The sequence below is a fragment of the Apium graveolens genome, chromosome 3 (genome assembly GCF_009905375.1).
Source record: "Apium graveolens cultivar Ventura chromosome 3, ASM990537v1, whole genome shotgun sequence".
Taxonomy (NCBI): Eukaryota; Viridiplantae; Streptophyta; class Magnoliopsida; order Apiales; family Apiaceae; genus Apium; species Apium graveolens.
The window spans coordinates 73113179-73134563 of NC_133649.1; the positions used below are offsets into that span (position 1 = coordinate 73113179).

Genomic DNA, 21385 nt, shown 5'->3' on the forward strand with positions numbered 1-21385 from the left:
TCCCTCAACATTCCAGGTTTGCCAAACCACGAGCTGAAGCTAAAAGTTGGAGTTGCCGTTATGTTGATGCGAAATTTAAACCAGACGCTAGGTTTATGTAACAGAACAAGAATGATGGTAACAAAATGTCTTCCACAATGTGTTGAGTGTGAAGTGATCACCGGTAGTTTTATTGGAAGTCGACATTTTATTCCTAGAATGGAACCCTCTCCAAGTGATACAAAATTACCATTCAACTTTTTGAGAAAGCAGATGCCACTTCAAATTTGTTACTGCATGACCATTAACAAATCTCAAGGACAATCTCTGGAAAATGTTGGTTTGTTCATACCTAAACCTGTTTTTACTCATGGCCAATTGTATGTTGCTGTTAATAGGGTAACCTCTCCCAATGGTCTTAACATCTTCATTGAGTCTGAGATGGGTAATTGTACAAACATTACTCATAATGTGGTGTACAAGGAAATATTTTACAATTTGCCTAAGTCATAGATTGCTGAACTTCATTTCCTGTATGCAGTTAATGTTTTATGAAGACTGAAGTTGTAATGTTGTTAATTTTATTATAATTACATATTTGCTCTTTTATTATTTTCTTTATACTTAACTTTCCAAATCAGTTGAAAATTGTTCTGTTAGAAAAAAAACCTCTTATCATGCTTATAACCTTTTATTGTTCAATTTTTATACTCATATTATTTCATAAATTAACATATCTTCAATTGAAAAGGTTGTAATACTTTAAATGATTATCATGCTTTGGATTCCCAGTATATGGCTTTCTACCACTTGGAATCATATTAAAACCTAATGAACATGAATAACAGGTCCGTGACTTACCTCCTGCAGCAGCTACAACATAACCCGTGAGCTCTCACATTCTCCAATACAAATTCTGTTTCCCTTCAGAACTGATTCCCAAAGAATATATTCTCTTATTTTGAAGGTAGTATAAATTGCTAGAATATTCCCAAAATATTATCTCACACATCTGCTTTATATTAGTCGTACTGAAGGATTTTTGCATCTTCCTTTCATACAAGGTACTCAGTAATAATGAATAACGGCCATATTCATCAACTTCATCAGCTCACGGTTGATCAAAAAATTGATTGGAAAATCAAAGTGCAAGTAACAAGTAAATGAAGAAGCATGATTCACAGAACTCAGCCTCGGGGAAGTATAAATCTTATTGTCATGGATGAACGTAAGTTCATGTTGCTCGCTGAACCACTTCAGTATAAGATACTAATTTTTTGTAATTATGAACGAACTTTTGGTTACTAATGCAGGAAAATAGGATGCACATCTTGATGTCTTCTGCTATAAGCATTCTTCAAGATGAAGTTTTAGTGGTCGGTGACACTTATGAAATTGAAAATTTTAGAGTCACCAATTTCATAGCCAAATACAAATGTGTAGAAGGTGATTCTCACATTATATTCACAGATATGACCATAGTAAACAGAGTTCTTCCGGTCGATTGTCTTCGACTTGAAGCTTTCTTCCACTTCACTGATCTTGGAAGTATTCATGGAGCTCATTTCCAGGACAACCACTGTATTGGTATGTTATTCTATATTATTGTGTCTAAATTTTTAAAGAACTAACCATGTCCTCTGCATACAGATGTTGTAGGAATTGTTCATTATCATCAACCTTTGCGTTCAATTATTAACCATCTAAATGAAGATCATAACATTCTGGAGTTGGAGATCTCAGATGCATTGTATTCTCTCCCATTACTATCTCTTTTGTAGCGTAGTTTTGCTAAATTTTAATGTAAAAATCAAAATTAATTAATTTAATGACCACATTTTTTTGAAATAAAGGAACCATGTAACCATCAATTTGAGGGATGATCTGGCTGTTTCGTGTAATGTTGCCCTTAACAATACAGAAGTGCACTTTCTTCAGCCAACCATTATCATTCTAAGCGGATGTAAAATGATAATGGATAATTATCGTAGTAAAGTTTCGCTCTCAGGATGTGCATTTTCCAGGTTTTATGTGAACCATAACAATGAACGAGTCCATAGTCTTCGAGATAGGTAAACACTGTAATCCTTTGCATTCGTATTCAACTATATTATTGTATCAACTAACCATTCTACTGCGCATAGGTATTGGACATACGGCATTCTACACTAAGTACTTTGAAAGGCACTCGGTGGCCATATAAAATATTAAGTTGGTGTATCGTCCCTGTTTTAGAATTTATGTTCTTCATGTACTCTTTTGTAATAAGGAAATTGTTGTAAACAAACACTCTTTTATTTATCATTTGAACCATCATTAAACATGTTGCATTGTGCCTTGGCATCATGGCTCAGTAAATGGTCCACTTCTGCGTTGATGCAATAATGTTTGCCAGGATTATTGCTTGAAATTTTTTTCATATTCATTTTCTTACAAATAAAGAACGAAACACATCAGTTAACAAACACCTCTGCTTATTAATTATTTAATTCCCTAATATTTATGAAAGAAGAAAACTTCATTACATAATCTGACTATGTACAACTTGAGAAATAATTACCACTGAACAACATCCACATTCAATTTAAATTGCCTATCATTCATATTATATCTATCAATGTACATCGCCTTTACAATTATATTATTTAGAGAGGTCGGGTATAAAGAGAACATACATAATTTACTGTAATAATATATAAATATATAGGTTGACTGTAATAATACATTTTTCATAATAATAATACATTCAGTACTCTTTAACAAAAATGATTAACAAACCTGTACTATTATAACACCCAAAACATATAGGCGGTTTACTACTCCATAAAGAGTATTTTAACTTTTCAACAAAATTTAATATAAAATATATTAAATTTATTCAAGGAAATTATACATTTTTCCAATCAATTATGAAAAGAAAAGTTCTAATTTAATATAAAACAGAGATGGTTTATTTGAACAAGAGAAGTAAAAGAAAGTAATTGATGCTCTGTACTTTAACTAAAGCAATAATTTTTTAACTCAATTCAGTAGTTCCCCTTTGCTCTTACTCACTCCCCTTAACTAAAATTAGGGTTATACGGAGCCGCCAAACTACACCTCCCGTGCCCTAAATTTGGTGAGTAGAAGATGGTGGGATACATACACAATCTTTATTAAGATATTTTTTTACTTCATTTATTATAAGTTTCATTAAGGCACCTGTTGTAACCTAATTTCTTACAGGTATTCATTGCAATGTCGTTCTCCAAATCTCACACGTTTGACGAATTGAATGATTCAACAACTGATTGGACTATTCGGGTACGAGCTCAGTGTATCTGGAAATGAGTAACAATGAAAACTAAGGAATTTCAGGGATATTATATCATCTTTTTCGACGATACAGTAAGACCTCTGTACCTAATTAACATAGCCATTAATGAATGTATGTATCCCAATATATTAATTAGATAATATAATATATATTATCTAGAGTAATTTCTCCGTCAAGTATTACAGTGGAGACGAAACTAATAGGGCAATTAGGAATGAGAAACATATATATTTCAATCAAGAAACTACTCTTAAGAAAGACTCTGAGACGGGAATTGAAATAGAACCGCAAAGTTTTGATTTGTTTCTTTTATCAGACGTGGATAAAATGAAAGGAGACAATCGGTTCCTCATTGGTATGCCCCCCTTCAAATATTTATTTCAATTAATTAATTACCGAGATTAAAAATGTATGCTAAATTAGATTCATTTTCCTTCTTAGATGTTGTTGGGGAATTGGAGGATAGTCCTACGAAGATTGCTTACAGAAAGGATGAGGTGGAGAGGCATAATGTCAAATTTACATTAACTGATGGAAGGTATTACTGGACAATTACTCTACATTTTCTATAGTGAACGACCATACATGATAATATTAAGGATTTCAAATGCCTTTTTGTAGGTGCTATGTCAATGTTACCTTTTTCAATGAGTTTGGAGAATCGTTTCTGAATGCACTTAAAGGGGAAGTTCAAAAACCAATAATAGTAACTATCGCAAGTGCAAAAATCAATGAATGGAATGGTACGTGACATTCTTCAATTTTTACTTCACATTGCTAAACCGTTAATAAAACTGAATTTTATTTTGGTATAGATGAGGTGTGCCTCACCAATTATCTCGCCACAAGATTCTACATCAATAACAAACATCCGAGTGTACTAAGATTACGCAACAGGTGATTATTGAAAATTTTAAATAATATAATTCAATGCATATGAAAATCTATTAATTAATCTCAAATTTTAAATTTTTATATTAGAGAAAAATATTCTTCCTTCTACATTTTAGAGTTGGAAAATGATGATGCAAAAGAAATTCCTAAATTCACTGTAAAAGAACTATTGACTTTAAAGGAAGAATATTTGGAGGTATCACCTTCTCTTCTTCATATACATAGAAATATAATCATGTGAATACAATATATGGTTTGAAAACTATCATCAATCCATTTAACAGAAAGAAGTGGAATGCACTGTAACTATTAAAAAAGTGGAGCAACAAATGAAATCGTACTATAAATGGTGTGCCACATGTGACATCGAAATTGAATTTGATGACAAAAGGAACCGTTGCTCAAATTTCAAAAAGGTGCATCCATATCCTGATAGGAGGCAAGTTATTGCAAATACATTAATTCAATATTAAACATGTCTTACTGCTACAAGTAATGGTGATAGCATATTTTCACAGGTTTCGGTTATACACTTTATGCTCTGATCCAACCGGTACCATACCAGTAATATTAGAAAATGAAATGGTCATCCAATTATGTGGAAACACCGTATATGATTTGGCGGCGGACGACGAGCAGGTATGAATATATATAATTACTATATAAGATTATGTGGAAAAACCGTATATGATTTATGCTTCCAAAAACATAAATCTTTTTTGTAGGTTGGAGATGGTGATAAATTTCCACCCATTCTAACTGAATTTCAAAAGAAAACATATAACATCACAATATATTTAAACAAAGAAAATGTGAAAGAAGGATAACATGTGTATACTGCATCAAGAATCTCAGGACCTGAAGAGATGTCAGCGACCAATTTCCCCACTGCAAATACATCACTGGAACTCAAACCAACAAACATAACCGATGTAAGTTCCTGTACACAGTTTTATAATCTACATATTATATTTTCCCTCTAAAATTATCAATCCTTATAGGACAATATGATGTCCAAAAATAGCCCGCCAAAAGGAAATTCTACAACCAAAACAAGAGCAAGAAAGAGTAGCCAAGCTGTTCAATATGATTTGCAGCAAAATATACCCAAAATGAAATGCAAAGCGATCAAAAAACAAAGAGTAAATGCTCTACACATTCTTAGAAATTTATTAATTAAATACAACTATTATTCTGATATTTATAAACTATTTTGCAGAGCTGAGGTTATGGGATTACAGCTTTTGGATGGTAGTCGTATTCTGTGTGCCCCAAAACTTTTCCATATTACAACTATGTAACTTATGTTATGATGTTTGAATTTGTAAGACATATGTAATTTAATTTCCAGCAACAACACTTTCTTGCAACTGCAACGTTAGGGCCATGGTTTAAAATGTGTACTTTTAAGTGTTTCTAAAAGTATGAGATACTACTTCCTTTAATACTATGAAATAAATGAATGGAACAACTACTTCAGAAATTAATCACAAAGTTACAGGTTGGTGAGGTTTTAATTGCTAAGACACTTGCTTCAAACAGTGACAAAAAAAGTGGCACCATATTTATATTTCACCAAATCAGGTGCTACACAATTCAGAAAAATGTCTACCAACAAATTTGATAATTTGAGAAATGTATGCAAAGGGAGGACAGATTGGAAGATCAAAGTAAGGGTAATTAGAGAATGGAGGGGGAAAACAGCTTCCGGAGAACCTTTCACAAATTACAATATGTTATTGCTTGATGCAAAGGTAAAACTTTAACTTTTTAATGTCATTTTCTAACCGTGGAAACAATAACTAGGTATGCTACCTTAAAACTAACTTGGAATCAATTTTCTCTTCAGAATTGCAGAATGCAAGCTTTTGTTCCTGCCTTCCTTAATGAGAAATTACAGAGAATGCTGCAACTAGGAAAAATGTATGTAACATCATTTTTCCAAGTAAGGGATTTCACGCCTGAGGACAAGTGGAGATCAGTTCAACTGGACAGACAAATACAATTCACAAACCAAACAAAAACTAGAGAACTTTCTGAGTCGGAGTACTTCATTCCAAATAACATGTTCGATTTCTATGACTTTGAAGAAGTTAGAAAACTGGCAAAACAAAATATTTATCTTGCAGGTAAGTTATGAGTCCACACTACCTATATTTTTAATATGTCATAAATACCAATTTCATATCGTCATAAACATGTAGATGTTGTCGGAGTGATAATCAAAAGAGAAGATATCAAGCAGATAAATACAAGTGCTGGAAAAGAAAAATTACAAGTCAAGTTGAAAATCACTGATGGGAAGTATAAAAATTTCTATTACGATCTTTCCAACTGTTTCCATTTCTTCTGTCATGGTATGAACAATTTACTAAATCAACAGGAACAAGCTTAACGTAACTTTCTGGGATAGTATGGCACATGACTTCCAAAATGAAATCGATAATATGAAATTTGAATACCCCCTTATTCTAATTGTTGCAAGTGGAAAAGTCAGTCAATGGAAAGGTATATGATGTACTGACGTCTTACATTTTGCACTAAATTTTTATGAAAGCTACTTCATTGTATATGATGTATCTCATTTTTTCCGGTATCATAATAGATGAATATGATATTTCTAACTTCTCTCCGACAACTTTCTACATCAACTACAATCATCACAGTGTGGCAGCATTAAGAAAAATGTAAATCCTACATTCTCTAATAATCATAGTAATATGTAAACTATTATTCATTTTTTCATTTAAATTGTGCAGGATTCCAAACTTCAACGAAGATATGGAACAGACAAAGTCCATAAGACCATTACAGAGTTTCACTGTTGCTCAAATTAAGAATTTGAATTCGGATTACTTAAATGTATCATTTCCTTTAATGTTCAAACATTTACACAAACTATTACAAACAAGTTTAGCACTTATGTTCATTTCTAATTGTCTCAGGAAAATGTGGTGTGTCATGTGACAATCAAACATGTGCAAGAAATACCAACATGGTTTTACTCAATTTGCACTTCATGCTATAAGCAGATAAAGTTAGAAAATGAACATTTTTACTGTCCAAACTGCAACAGAATTGTACCCGAACCGGACAAAAGGTATATTTTTAACTTAATTCTTTTCTGTTTCTAAAAATTAATGTTGTGCATGTTACTTTAGGTTTGAAATCTGCGTTACGGCATTTGACAATACTGGGGAAATAGGAATTGTTCTAATGGACAGACCCATTCGTACACTCTTCGGAAAACGGGTCTATGAACTACAAGAAGAGGTATATTACATTATAGTTAAGGTATGATTATAGTAACATGTTGAAAATACCTCACATTTCAAACATTGTAGTTCAAATGAGCATTTCCACCTATCTTAAAAAAATTGGAAAACGAAGAACATACAATCAAATTACTCATCGAGGAAGAAAATATTTAACAAACGGATCCTATGTATCTCGCCAATGATATATTCAGGGGATTTCACTTTGATTCAGCAAAAGATGAGCAAGACACAATCATAAAGTTTTGTGAACAATCAATTGGAGAGGTACTAACATCTCTGTTTAAAATTTTAACACACAATATCTCATATAATTACCTAATTCACTTATAATACTATATTATCCAGCCTTCCGGAACATCTTTTCATCTGAACAACATATTGTTAGATATATTTGATAATGTCATGTCTAATATGATTTATGTTTAGTTTTCAGATCTTACTTAAACAGAGCAAATCAATACTTAACTGAAATCATCACTTGTACTAGAGTCAGAACTTAAGTTATCAGTACTTAAGATTCAGGAGATATTTATCAGGAGATAATATCAGGACTTAAAGGAAACTTTCAGATAAGGAAGGCGGCTGATTGAAAGGAAAGAAGATCAAGACAAACGTAAGAAGAGATATGCATGAAGAAGGAATTCTGTGAAGAATGGAATACTTGGAAGAAAAGATAACTGATTGATGTATTTTAGGAAGCAGAATTATATTCCATATCAATTAGCGATTATCTTGTAACTGTGTGATATATAAACACAGACATAGGGTTTACACTATAAGTGTTATCATTATCGAGTATATTATTAATTGTAACCCTAGTAGCTCTCGTGATATTTGTTCATCACTGAGAGAGGACAGTTCCATATTGTAACAGAGTTTATTATATTGAATAAAGTCTGTTTTTTGTTACTTGAGATCTTTAGTTCGACTTGATTGTGCTATGCACTGTATTCAACCCTCTTTTATAGTGTGTGTGACCTAACAAGTGGTATCAGAGCCTATCTGTTAACACACAAATAGTTTAAGATCCAAAAATAATCACGTCTGAAGCAGAAACTCCAACCAAGCCCACCAAAACTGAAGAACCACCAAAGACTCAAATCCATAGTCGATATGAGGCTATTAGAGTTCCCATACTGAAGCCATCTGAATATCCAATATGGAAGGTGAGGATGACTATGTTTCTGGAAGCTACTGATCCAGAATATCTTGACAGAATCCATGAAGGACATCACAAGCCAACAAAACTCGTTGTTGTAGTTGCAGGTGAAGTAGCAAAGTCTGTACCAAAGGAGAAGAGTGATTACACTGCTGAAGATTGTTAGGAATATGTGTATTAGTTTGATGATAAGTTAAACAAAACACTTAAGTAGAAATCTAGTGCTTGTAGCCTCAACGGATAAGACCATCTTGGCTATCCGTTGAAGGAGTAGCTTTACTTAGCAATAAGTTTAGTATTGTAGCACATTTCATTCTCTGGATTCAAGTTGTAATTCTTAGATGTTGTAGGAAATTATCAGTCATGTTGACTACTAGTGGATATGCAAATAGGAGGGCTAATTGTAAATATTTCATGCCTTGTAATTTTGTGTAAGTGAAGAAGTATCAACGGATATTGAAGACCTTCAATGGATAAGAAACAAAGCTTCAACGGATGTCTCTAATGCTTCAATGGATAATATCCATCAACGGATAAGTGCTTCAACGTATAAAGATAATGCATCAACGGATAAAAGCTTCAACGGATAAAGCCTCAACGGATAAGGCCTCAATGGATGAAAGATTCAACAGATGCTTAGTTCATTAGCAGTTGATAGTGATAATTCACAAGCTGACAGAGACACATGGGTTGACAGAGACAAACTGGAATGTGGAAGCCTCTAGGAGGAATCAAGAAAATGCAGCATTTCCATTCTGATGCAAACAAGGAAGCATTCAAAGATTCACAGATTATCCTAGATTGCATTGGATAGAGAAATGAAGAAGAAACATGTGAAGAATCTTTTTAATTGTATTTTACATTTTTTTCTTTACTTATAAACTTGGTGATATATAAACCAAGTAGCAGCTAGTAATTAGACAAGAATTTTCCTGAGCTGTTTAGAAATATCCAAAGAGAAAATCATCTAGTTTGTACTAGGAAGCAGCTGTGATTTAATTCTTTGAATCACAGATTTTCTGAAATAACACATCTCTGGTGGAACAACAAATCCACCAGAAAAGTTTTTAAGTTCTTTGTGTTCTTTACATTTGTGTTTGAATATATATCTGTCTGTATCAGCTTCAAGCAATTCACACACATTTGTTCACTTAAACACTTAGCCTTAGAAACTACTCAAAACTTGAAAAAGTTTTGAGATTTACATTCAACCCCCTTCTGTAAATCTCATTGTTAGTCCACTGGGAATAACAATTGGTATCAGAGGAAGCTCTTAACATACAAAGAGTTTAAAGATCTATTCTGTTAACATCATGAGTAAGAAGGATATTGGTGTAAAGATTCCAATCCTGGAAAGAGATAATTATCATCACTGGAAGGTGAAGATGCATTTACATCTTCTCTCTCAAGATGAAAGCTACATCAACTGTATTGAGAATGGTCCTCACATCCCACACAAGGTAGCAACAGCTGCTACTGCAACAGTTGCTGTTGGACAGTCTATTCCCAAGCCAAAGGCAGAATGGACTGTTGAAGATATTGAAGAGGTCCACAAGGACAAAAAAGCCATGAACATTCTGTTTAATGGCCTGGATCAAGATATGTTTGACAATGTCATCAACAGCCAAACTGCTAAGGAAATTTGGGATACTGTGCAGCTTATCTATGAAGGCACTGAGCAAGTTAGAGAAAACAAAATGCAGCTTCTCATTCAACAGTATGAATATTTTCACTTTGAAGAAGGAGAATCATTGAATGATACCTTCAACAGATTTCAGAAACTGTTGAATGGATTGAAGCTGTATGGGAGAGTGTACCAAGTCAAGGACTCCAATTTAAAATTTCTAAGGTCTCTACCAAAGGAATGGAAGCCTATGACTGTTTCTCTAAGAAATTCTCAAGATTATAAGGACTTCACACTTGAAAGATTATATGGAATTTTGAAGACATATTAACTTGAGATGGAGCAAGATGAGCTGTTGGAAAAGGGAAAGAGAAAAGGAGGATCAGTTGCACTTGTAGCTGCCAGTGAGAAGGTTGAAGCCAGGAATAAGGAAAAGACAATGCCAAGTCTCAAAATTGGCACAAGCAAATCAGAATCAAGCAAGGGTAAAGAGCAAGTAGCTGAGGATGAAGACAATTCCAGTCAGGATGACTCTGATGATATCGATGAACATCTGGCTTTTCTGTCCAGAAGGTTTGCAAAGATGAAGTTCAGGAAAAATACAAAATTCACTAAGCCAAACAAAAACATGGTGGACAAATCAAAGTTCAAATGTTACAACTGTGGCATTAGTGGACACTTTGCAAGTGAGTGTAGGATGCCAACCTCTGATAAAAAGAAGTTTGAGCAAGTTGATTACAAAAAGAAGTATTTTGATTTGCTCAAACAAAAAGAAAGAGCTTTTCTCACTCAAGATGATTGGGCAGCAGATGGGGTCAATGAAGATGATGATGTGGAATATGTCAACCTAGCCCAGATGACTAATTCTGATGAAAATGAAACTAGTTCATCAAGCAACCAGGTAATTACTACCGATCTCTCTCAGCTTTCTAAACATGAATGCAATGAAGCCATAAATGATATGTCCAATGAATTATATCATTTGCGTGTTTCCCTTAAATCACTAGCTAAAGAAAACACTAGGATCAAAGAGAATAATGTGTTTTTAAGTGATAGGAATGATGTGTTAGAGAATCAGGTAATTGAGCTTGAAAAGATTAAACTTAAATGCTTGACTGTTGAGAGTGAACTAGAAGAAGCTGTTAAGAAAATAGAAATTCTTTCTAAACAGTTAGAAAGTGAGCAAGAGGTAATCAAGGCCTGGAAACCATCTAGGGATGTTAGTGTTCAAATTGCCAAGGTTCAGGGAATTGAATCATTCTGTGAGGATGCCTGGAAGAAAAACAAAAAGGAGTTAGAATTAATTGATGGATTGTCAACGGATGTTGAATCAACGGATGATGAAAGTTATTCGTTGAAGGAAGAAAAGTAGCATCCGTTGAAGGCTCATCAATTAAAACAGGCAAGTAATTTTAAAAATAAAAACCTTAATAAGAAGAATGATTCTACTATCAAGAACTTTGTCAAAGAAGGAGCTAGCACATCCAAAGATGCCAGTAAGGTGAATATAGGACACATGACTTTGGATCAGCTGAAAAATAGGCTTAAGTTGGTTGAGGATAAGAAGGAAATTAAAAGAAAATCTAAAAGAAATGGGAAGGTAGGGATTAATAAACATAACAATTACACACCTAATAGGTATGCTCCTAGAAAAAGCTGTGTGCATTGTAAAAGTGTTAATCACCTATATGATAATTGCAAATCTGTTAAAAATTCTCCCATGCCTTCAAATCCCTCTATGCCTAACATGTCTATGTCACCTCTGCATGCCATGCCTGTTATGTCTCATCAGAATCCCCATGCACATTTTGCAAACATGCCATATATTAATAATCCTTATTTTACTGCATTTAGTATGCCTCAAATGCCATGCAATATGCCTATGTGGAATAACATGTTTGCACAATCTATGCCTTATCAAATTCAATCAAATGTGCTAAATGATTCTGTGACTAACCCTACACTTCAACCAACCACATCTGAGATCAAGGTTGACCCAAAGTTACCTAAGTCAAAAGATGCAGGAGGAATGAAGTCTAGGAAAAAGACTAACAAGGCTGGACCCAAGGAAACTTGGGTACCAAAATCAACTTGATTGATTTTGTTGTGTGCAGGGAAAAAGAAGGAATTTATGGTACTTGGACAGTGGTTGTTCAAGACACATGACAGGAGATTTCACCCTGCTCACAGAGTTTAAGGAGAGAGCTGGCCCTAGCATAACCTTTGGAGATGACAGCAAAGGATTCACTATGGGATATGGCTTGATTTCAAAAGAAAATGTCATCATTGATGAAGTTGCATTGGTTGATGGTCTCAAACACAACTTATTAAGCATCAGTCAACTATGTGACTGAGGAAATACTGTTTCCTTCAATTCTGAAGCCTGTATTGTCACAAGTAAAAAGGACAATAAAGTGGTTCTAACTGGAGTTAGAAAAGGGAATGTGTACTTAGCTGACTTCAACTCTACAGATGCAGAATCCATTACTTGTCTTTTCAGCAAAGCAAGTGCAGTTGAAAGTTGGCTATGACACAAGAAGCTGTCCCATTTGAATTTCAAGACAATGAATGATCTAGTCAAAAAGGACTTAGTTAGAGGAATGCCTCTAGTGGAATTCACAAGGGATGGACTGTGTGATGCTTGTCAGAAAGGAAAGCAAAAGAAAGTATCATTCAGTAAGAAGCTTGAATCTGCAATTGATGAACCATTACAACTGCTACACATGGATCTTTTTGGACTAGTCAATGTATTGTCAATTTCAAGGAAAAGATATTGCCTAGTGATTGTTGATGATTTCTCTAAGTTTTCATGGGTCTATTTTCTTGGATCAAAGGATGAAGCTAGTGAAATCATTATCAATCATATCAAGCAAGTCAACAATCATCCTGATTTCAAAGTAAGGAATATTAGGAGTGACAATGGAACTGAGTTCAAGAATTCAACCATGAAGTTGTTCTGTGAAGAAAATGGGATCATGCATGAGTTCTCAGCTCCAAGGACCCCACAACAAAATGGTGTGGTGGAAAGGAAGAACAGATCACTAATTGAAGCTGCAAGGACAATGCTTGAAGAGTCAAAACTCCCAACTTACTTTTGGGCTGAGGCTGTTAACTGTGCATGTTACACTCAGAATATTTCTCTAATCAATCAGGCAAAAGGAATGACTCCCTATCAATTAGTCAAGAGAAGAAAACCAACTTTAAACATTATATCTCACATCATGACAATACTGAAGCAACCTCATCTAGAGCTAATCTACCACCTCAAAGGAAATGGACCAAGAATCACCCTTTTGAACTGATCATTGGTGATGCTACATCTAAAGTGCAAACTAGAAGGGCTACTCAAGATGAATGTCTGTATAGTAGCTTTCTATCACAGAAGGAACCTAAGAGAGTGGAAGAAGCTCTATTGGATCCAGATTGGATTTCAGCAATGCAAGAGGAGCTAAACCAATTTGAAAGGAACAAAGTATGGAAGCTGGTACCCAAGCCAAAGAACAAGAGTTCTATTGACATAAAATGGGTATTCAGAAACAAGATGGATGAAAATGTCATTATCATAAGAAATAAAGCCAGATTGGTTGCTAAAGGCTATTCTCAACAAGAAGGGATAGATTTTGATGAAACATTTGCTCCAGTTGCCAGACTTGAGGCCATCAGAATCTTTCTAGCCTATGCAGCCCATGCCAATTTCAAAGTCTATCAAATGGATGTCAAGAGTGCATTTCTAAATGGGGAATTGGAGGAAGAAGTTTATGTAAGCCAACCTCCAGGATTTAAAGATCCAAACTTTCCAGACTATGTGTATTATCTATTGAAAGCACTCTATGGACTAAAGCAAGCACCTAGAGCCTGGTATGAGACTTTGTCAAAATTCTTTCTAGATAATCACTTCACAAGAGGTACTGTTGACAAAACTCTCTTCTTTAGAAATGTTAATGGCTCTAAAATACTTGTTCAAATCTATGTAGATGATATTATATTTGGATCTACAGATGATAAGCTTTGTAAAAAGTTTGCTAAGTTAATGCAAAGTAAATATGAAATGAGCATGATGGGAGAGCTAACTTATTTTCTTGGTTTACAAGTTAAACAAGTTAGTGATAGAATTTTCATTAGTCAAACTAAATACATTTATGATCTTTTATAGAAGTTTGACTTAATGGATTGCTCATCTGCAAAAACTCCCATGGCCACTGCCACCAAGCTTGAATTAATCAAGGCTGAAAAGTCTGTGGATATTTCAAGTTATAGAGGCATGGTTGGCTCACTTTTATATTTAACTGTTAGTAGACCTGATATAATGTTTTCTACATGTCTCTGTGCTAGATTTCAAGCTGACCCTAAAGAATCTCACTTAGTGGCTATTAAAAGAATCTTCAGATATCTCAAAGGGACTCCAAATCTAGGAATTTGGTACCCTAGAGAGTCTGGTTTTGATCTAATTGGCTACTCAGATGCAGATTATGCAGGCTGTAAAATAGACAGGAAAAGCACAACTGGCACCTGTCAATTTCTAGGGAACAAGCTTGTGTCATGGTTCAGCAAGAAGCAAAACTCTGTTTCTACATCAACAGCTGAAGCTGAGTACATTGCTGCTGGTAGTTGCTGTGCACAGATACTATGGATGAGGAATCAACTATTTGACTATGGTTTGACTGTTGACAAAATTCCAATATTCTGTGACAACACAAGTGCCATTGCCATTACTGAAAATCCAGTGCAGCACTCAAGAACCAAGCACATTGATATCAAGTATCATTTCATTAGGGAACATATGATGAAAGGTACAGTGGAACTTCATTTTGTTCCAAGTGAAAAGCATATTGCAGACATATTTACCAAGCCACTTGATGAATCAACATTCACAAGATTAGTAAGTGAGCTAGGTATGCTTAATTATTCATAAATTTATGTCCTCTATATAATCTGTATTGAAGCCTGAAATGAATTTGCTGCAAGAACAAAGTTGGCTTCAAGAAAAACCTATCCTATCAACGGATATTCCCTATCCGTTGAAAGCCAAAATTGTTCTATCAACGGATGTTCATTATCCGTTGAAAGACAAATACATTTCTGGTAATTTTATCCCTCAACGGATAAAATAGTGTTGGTCATCAACGGATAACTATTTACCTTATCCGTTGAAGTGTAACATCAGTTACTTTCAGTAAATCACAGCCGTTGATTTCTTTACTTAACCGTTGATACAGATATACACTGTTCTATGTATTTGTTTTAAAGGCAGTTTAGAATTTCTACAGTTTTATTTATTCTTAAACGGCTGTAATTTACTTAAAAGTATCATTTTATTTACGTTTTAATTCAAGAAAGTATAAAAGCCCATTGAACTCTTATTTTTCACTTTACGCTTTCTTACAATTTTCATTCTCCTTCTCTTCCAAAATTCTCAAGTTTTTCTCTGCAACCTCTACTCACAACAATGGCACCAGTAGTCAAAATTATGTCTCAAACAGGATTTGTTTATGAAAAGAATAATTTCGTAGCCTTGATTGAAAAGAATGAAGCCCATTCTGATTATCACAAGATGATGGACTTCATCAAACACTGCAAACTGAGCTATGCAATGCTGGAAGCCCCAACCATCTACTGTGAGGTGATTGAGGAGATTTGGACAACTGCAGAGTTCAACTCCACAGATATGACTATTGCCTTCTCTCTCAAAGGTAAGGATTATTACATTAACTGTGATGATATACAGTCTTGCTTTAAGTTGCCTGAGAATAATGCCATAACACCACACACTGATAAAGATGTATCTGCTATGTTAGATTCCATAGGCTATGCTTTTGATTCTTCTAGTTTAGGTAGCATTAGAAGGAAAGGCCTTAGGAAAGGATGGAGTTTTCTTGAAGATGCCTTTATTAAGGTTTTCTCTGGGAAGATTAGAAATTTTGATGCTATAACTTCATCTCTTGTTAATATGCTTTATATGCTAGTTTCTGATAGGTACTTTAATTTTAGCAAATGTGTCATGCTAGAATTAGGTTCCAGATTAGGTAACAAAGCTAATAGACCACATAACATCTACTATGCTAGATTCTTTATGTTATTGGCTAACCATGTTGCTGAAGGATTGGTTATATCAAATGAGAATAATAAACTCAAATGCTGGGCACAAGAGAAAAGGGTCCTTGCAGACCTTTTGAGAATGAACCTCAACAGCCAGGTGCCATCGGTATATTTGCCAATCATGAATGCACCACAGGTAAGTGAGGTAAACACTTCTATAATTCCTACCATCTCCAACCCCATTGTTTCTTTGTCTTCTAGTGTGGCAATGAGATCTGTGTCTTTGCCCAAACAGGTTCCTACCAAAGCCACCAAAACTAAAGTTTCAAAACTCAAGTCAAAGAAAACTACCTCTGTTGTTTCTCAAAAGACAACAGTTGTAACAACTACCATAAACCCTGAAGGGAGTGAACAGGGTGTGAGTGGTGAGGGGAGGGGTGAACATCAAAAAACCCCCAGGATAAGGTGGGAGAGGTGAGTGGTACCCAAGCCAGCCAAGCCACAGTCTCTCAAAAGATTGTGGTGGTTCAAAAGGAGTCTAACACATCCCTAGTTGCATCCTCCCAAAAGGGTGCAACTATTGAAAATAGTATTGAAAATAGTCCCCAACCAGGGATACAGACCAAAAGAGGGAGGGACACTGAAGCCACACATTCACCAGTTAAAGCCTTTTCAAGGAAGAAGAAGGCCAAGACCCTAGTTTCCACACAAGGGGCACACACAGCACAAATACATCCACCTGTATCTGAGCCTTCTCAAATTCAGCTTGATGTGATTCCAGCAAATGTGGAGTCACAGCCCCATTCTCTCATAATATAAACACACCAATCATCAAACTCTCCATCACCCTCTCTGGATGTGGATATGATATTCACATCAATTCCTGATTCTCCCTCATTAAAACTCAGGGAGGAGCCCCACTCAAAACCTGATGATCATCATCTTTTAGATGATTTGTTGGATCATCAGCCAATTCTTTCAGATGTAGTTGAAGAATCTGTGTTACCTCACTTAAAATCAATTCACACAGACTCAACAATTATGTTACTTTCTATATCTACATCTTTTCCTTCTTCAACGGATATCTCTCATCCGTTGACAAGTGGTTGTTCTTCAACGGATAAGCTTAACAGCAGTTATCCGTTGATACTGTCAGTTTCCACTTCAACGGATACTCCCTATCCGTTGATGGTCTCTACACCCATAACAGAAACAATTCCAACTATAGAGGACATGGCTACTGTACAATCACTTTTAGGTTTGAGGGAAGGGAGTGATTTTTTGAGTGAGGGGCTGGGTTGCTCCCAGGCAAAAGGAGAGGTTGAGAGTCACCTTATGCATGCTATTTCTTCCAGCATGGCAAAAGTAAGTGAGGGGAGTGCCACCTTAGAAGGTGAGGGTGAGGGTGTGAGGGTGTGTGTGAGCCAGGGGGAGCCCCTGATGCAAGAAAATAGAGAAAAAGAGAGAAATGCAGGTACAGAAGCTATAAGGGTGGATCCAGCCATTGCTAGTGAGTCAATGAAAGTGGATGATGTAGAAAAGGAAAGACAATTTCAGCAACATTACAAAGCTGTAATTGATAACATTTCCTTGGATGCTGACACTTTTACTCATCCTGTTTCAGCCTATCAATTATTGGCTGCTTAGGGCAATGTGGAGGCAGAACAGACATTAAACATTGTACACACTTCAGAATCTCTTCTCAGAGACAAAGCTGCTGTTAACAAGCTGCCTTCTCAAGCTGGTGAGCCATCTGAAGAATTTGGAATAAATTCTAATGATGATGACTCTGATTTTTTGGATGAGAGCATGAACTTAGGGGGAGTAGCAGGCCCAAGTTCTGTTCCAAATCTTCCTGAATGGGCATGGGCAAAAGCATCAACACCAGGAGAGTTTGGTGTCACTTTGGTCAGACAAGTCATGACAATTCAGAAGGCCCTTCAGGAGACTACAGATGCTGGTACCAAGGCAATTCTTCAAGCTCATCTGGAATCTCTGCATCTCTTGCAGTTGCAGCATTTCAAACAGAATCTAAGTGTGGATGAGCTCAAGCAGGATATTGCTGATCTAAAATCCTACAATGCTGAGAAGTTGGATTCAGTCATACCTTATGGTACTATGCAAGATTTGTTGGGGAGACTGAGGAAAGAATCTGATGCTGACAAGAGACTGGCCAGATTGGAAACCAGAGTTCAGATCATTGAAGACTCTATGGTCACCATTCTTCAGAATCAACAAACTCAAACAAATCTACTCATGCAGCTGGCAAATGCACAAGGCTTGACCCCTACCCTTGATGATAACAAAAAAGGGGAGAATAAAGGGGAAGGGGAAGGAGAGCCATCAACAACAGTTCAAATTTCTCAAGTGCTAGTTCCTGCCATCACCACTTCTCCAATTATTCAAATCAAAGGAAAGCTTGATGGAATTGATCTAATCCAGATAGCAGCAGCTGAATTGCAAGTCAAAGAGCAAAGGAAGAAGATTGATGAAAAGATGCAACAAATATTTGGTTCTACAACTTCTCAATCACAATCTGTGAAGCATAGCACAAAAGTGGAATCAATTATTATGGAGCTCAAGCCAGTAGGGAGGAATAAGGTTGGAGAGACTTCTTCCAAGGATCTGAAACCTATGGTTCTCAAGCCCAACAACAGATCCAATAAGGACTCTACAAAGAATCCTCTGAAAGAAGTGGATTTTCCTCTTCCAAAGGCTGATGAGGACAAGCTTTTGGGTAGAAGTATCACAAAGCTCAAAGAGACCATGGATGTGGCTGTAAGGAGGAACATGGCTATTATCTTCAGAGAGGGAAAGAGCATATGTGTGTTGCAAGGACATCCCAAATTCTCAATAGCCAAGAGGGAAGAAACCAGAAGGTTGAAGGAAGAAGCCAAACAGCTAAAGGCTGACAAAAGAGCACAAGCAAAGCTTGAAAAACAGCTAAAGTCAAGTCAGGCTGAAGAACAGAAAGAAATTAAAGGTAAAAGTGAAGATGAAGCTATGGGGGACATGGTTGATACTGATATGGAGGAAAGAAGTAAGGGAAGAGAAGAATGGCAGAAAGGGAACAGAAAGACGGTCAATGCAAAGAGAAAGATGGTAGATGAGACTGAAGAAACCCAATCAATATCCAAACCACTACCCTCTATTCCTGAACCCATTGTGCCTGACCCCTTCATGAACATTCATGGTGAAACAATCATTCCCAAGGAGGAACCAATTGATTGGGACACCATCAAATTGCCCACCTTCCTAACCTCTTCTCCACCATCAAAGAAGCAGAAAAGAAGAATCAAATCAACACCCTCTAAAGCCTCAATCAAATTCACACAGAAGCCTAAGCCTAAGCCTCAAGCCTCTAAGGATGATTATGTTCACATCTGTGACATAAAAGAATTTTCAGACATTGAACTCTATCTGGATGAGCTGGAGGAAGTAAGGGGAATAGCTGCCTACAGACAGCTACCAGAAAGACTAGTGTTCAAATACAAAGGAGATGGGGAAAGAACCTGGCCTCTTTACAGAATTCTGAATGAAGGCTACTCTACCTTGATTAGAGTCTACTCAGCCATACAAAGGGATTCTGGCTTTACCAGGACTGCCAAGACTGAGATTCTCAACAAGATTGCCAACATAAGGAAAACTTGGAGGGAGCCCAATGCTTTGCCTAGAACATTACTCATTCAAGAAAGAGGAATTACAATTCACAAATCACCTCATTGGTTGATGGAGTTCAGAGACAATAAAGGAATCAGAAGATTTTTCAGAATTGAAGATCAGCTCAAGATTGCCAGTAATGAAACTCTCAAGGATATGCAATCTAAGTTAGACATCAATGAAGAAGATGAAGCTGAATTCTACAGACAACTTCAACTTCAAATAGAGGAGAATGACAGGAGGCTAGGAAAGAAAACAAGGAATGAAAGGAAAAGAAACTAATCTGCTCAGGCTAAAGGAGCACCCTTGGAAATAATGTAATTCTTCAATTCCATCTCAGCATACACATTTTTGTAACACTTTTGAATTTCTGCTTTATTACAGTTTATATATTTGTTAAGTGTTTTGTTATCATCAAGCTAAACCCAAATTTATGCCTATAGTTCTAGTAGACATAAATACGGGGAGATTGTTAGGAATATGTGTATTAGTTTGATGATAAGTTAAACAAAACACTTAAGTCGAAATCTAGTGCTTGTAGCCTCAACGGATAAGACCATCTTGGCTATCCGTTGAAGGAGTAGCTTTACTTAGCAATAAGTTTAGTATTGCAGCACATTTCATTCTCTGGATTCAAGTTGTAATTCTTAGATGTTGTAGGAAATTATCAGTCATGTTGACTACTAGTGGATATGCAAATAGGAGGGCTAATTGTAAATATTTCATGCCTTGTAATTTTGTGTAAGTGAAGAAGTATCAACGGATATTGAAGACCTTCAACGGATAAGAAACAAAGCTTCAACAGATGTCTCTAATGCTTCAATGGATAATATCCATCAACGGATAAGTGCTTCAACGGATAAAGATAATGTATCAACAGATAAAGCTTCAACGGATAAAGCCTCAACGGATAAGGCATCAACGGATGAAAGCTTCAACGGATGCTTAGTTCATTAGCAGTTGATAGTGACAATTCACAAGCTGACAGAGGCACATGGGTTGACAGAGACAAACTGGAATGTGGAAGCCTCTAGGAGGAATCAAGAAAATGCAGCATTTCCATTCTGATGCAAACAAGGAAGTATTCAAAGATTCACAGATTATCCTAGATTGCATTGGATAGAGAAATGAAGAAGAAACATGTGAAGAATCTTTTTAATTATATTTTACAGTTTTGTCTTCACTTGTAAACTTGGTGATATATAAACTAAGTAGCAGCTAGTAATTAGACAAGAATTTTCCTGAGCTGTTTAGAAATATCCAGAGAGAAAATCATCTAGTTTGTACTAGGAAGCAGCTGTGATTTAATTCTTTGAATCACAGATTTTCTGAAATAACACATCTCTGGTAGAACAACAAATCCACCAGAAAAGTTTTTAAGTTCTTTGTGTTCTTTACATTTGTGTTTGAATATATATCTGTCTATTTCAGCTTCAAGC

The 21385-nt window shown here is 35.7% G+C and overlaps 1 protein-coding gene and 2 long non-coding RNA genes across 3 annotated transcripts in view; all 3 read left to right on the forward strand.

Annotated features, from left to right (window-relative positions):
• Positions 1-3920: 3920 nt before the first annotated feature.
• Positions 3921-4622, forward strand: LOC141710771 (uncharacterized). Its single transcript, XR_012571052.1, has 3 exons — positions 3921-4038; positions 4111-4192; positions 4474-4622. It is a non-coding gene; the product is annotated as an uncharacterized LOC141710771 (long non-coding RNA).
• Positions 4623-4739: 117 nt separating this feature from the next.
• LOC141710772 (uncharacterized) lies at positions 4740-5535 on the forward strand. Its single transcript, XR_012571053.1, has 3 exons — positions 4740-4828; positions 4915-5121; positions 5191-5535. It is a non-coding gene; the product is annotated as an uncharacterized LOC141710772 (long non-coding RNA).
• A 258-nt stretch (positions 5536-5793) lies between these two features.
• Positions 5794-21385, forward strand: part of LOC141714333 (uncharacterized) — a 51387-nt gene continuing 35795 nt past the window's right edge. Inside the window, exons 1-6 of the mRNA XM_074517858.1 lie at positions 5794-5943; positions 6039-6318; positions 6795-6876; positions 6949-7051; positions 7135-7289; positions 7351-7483. Of these exons, the coding sequence (XP_074373959.1) occupies positions 5794-5943; positions 6039-6318; positions 6795-6876; positions 6949-7051; positions 7135-7289; positions 7351-7483 (903 nt within the window). The remainder of the gene's footprint in view (positions 5944-6038; positions 6319-6794; positions 6877-6948; positions 7052-7134; positions 7290-7350; positions 7484-21385) is intronic.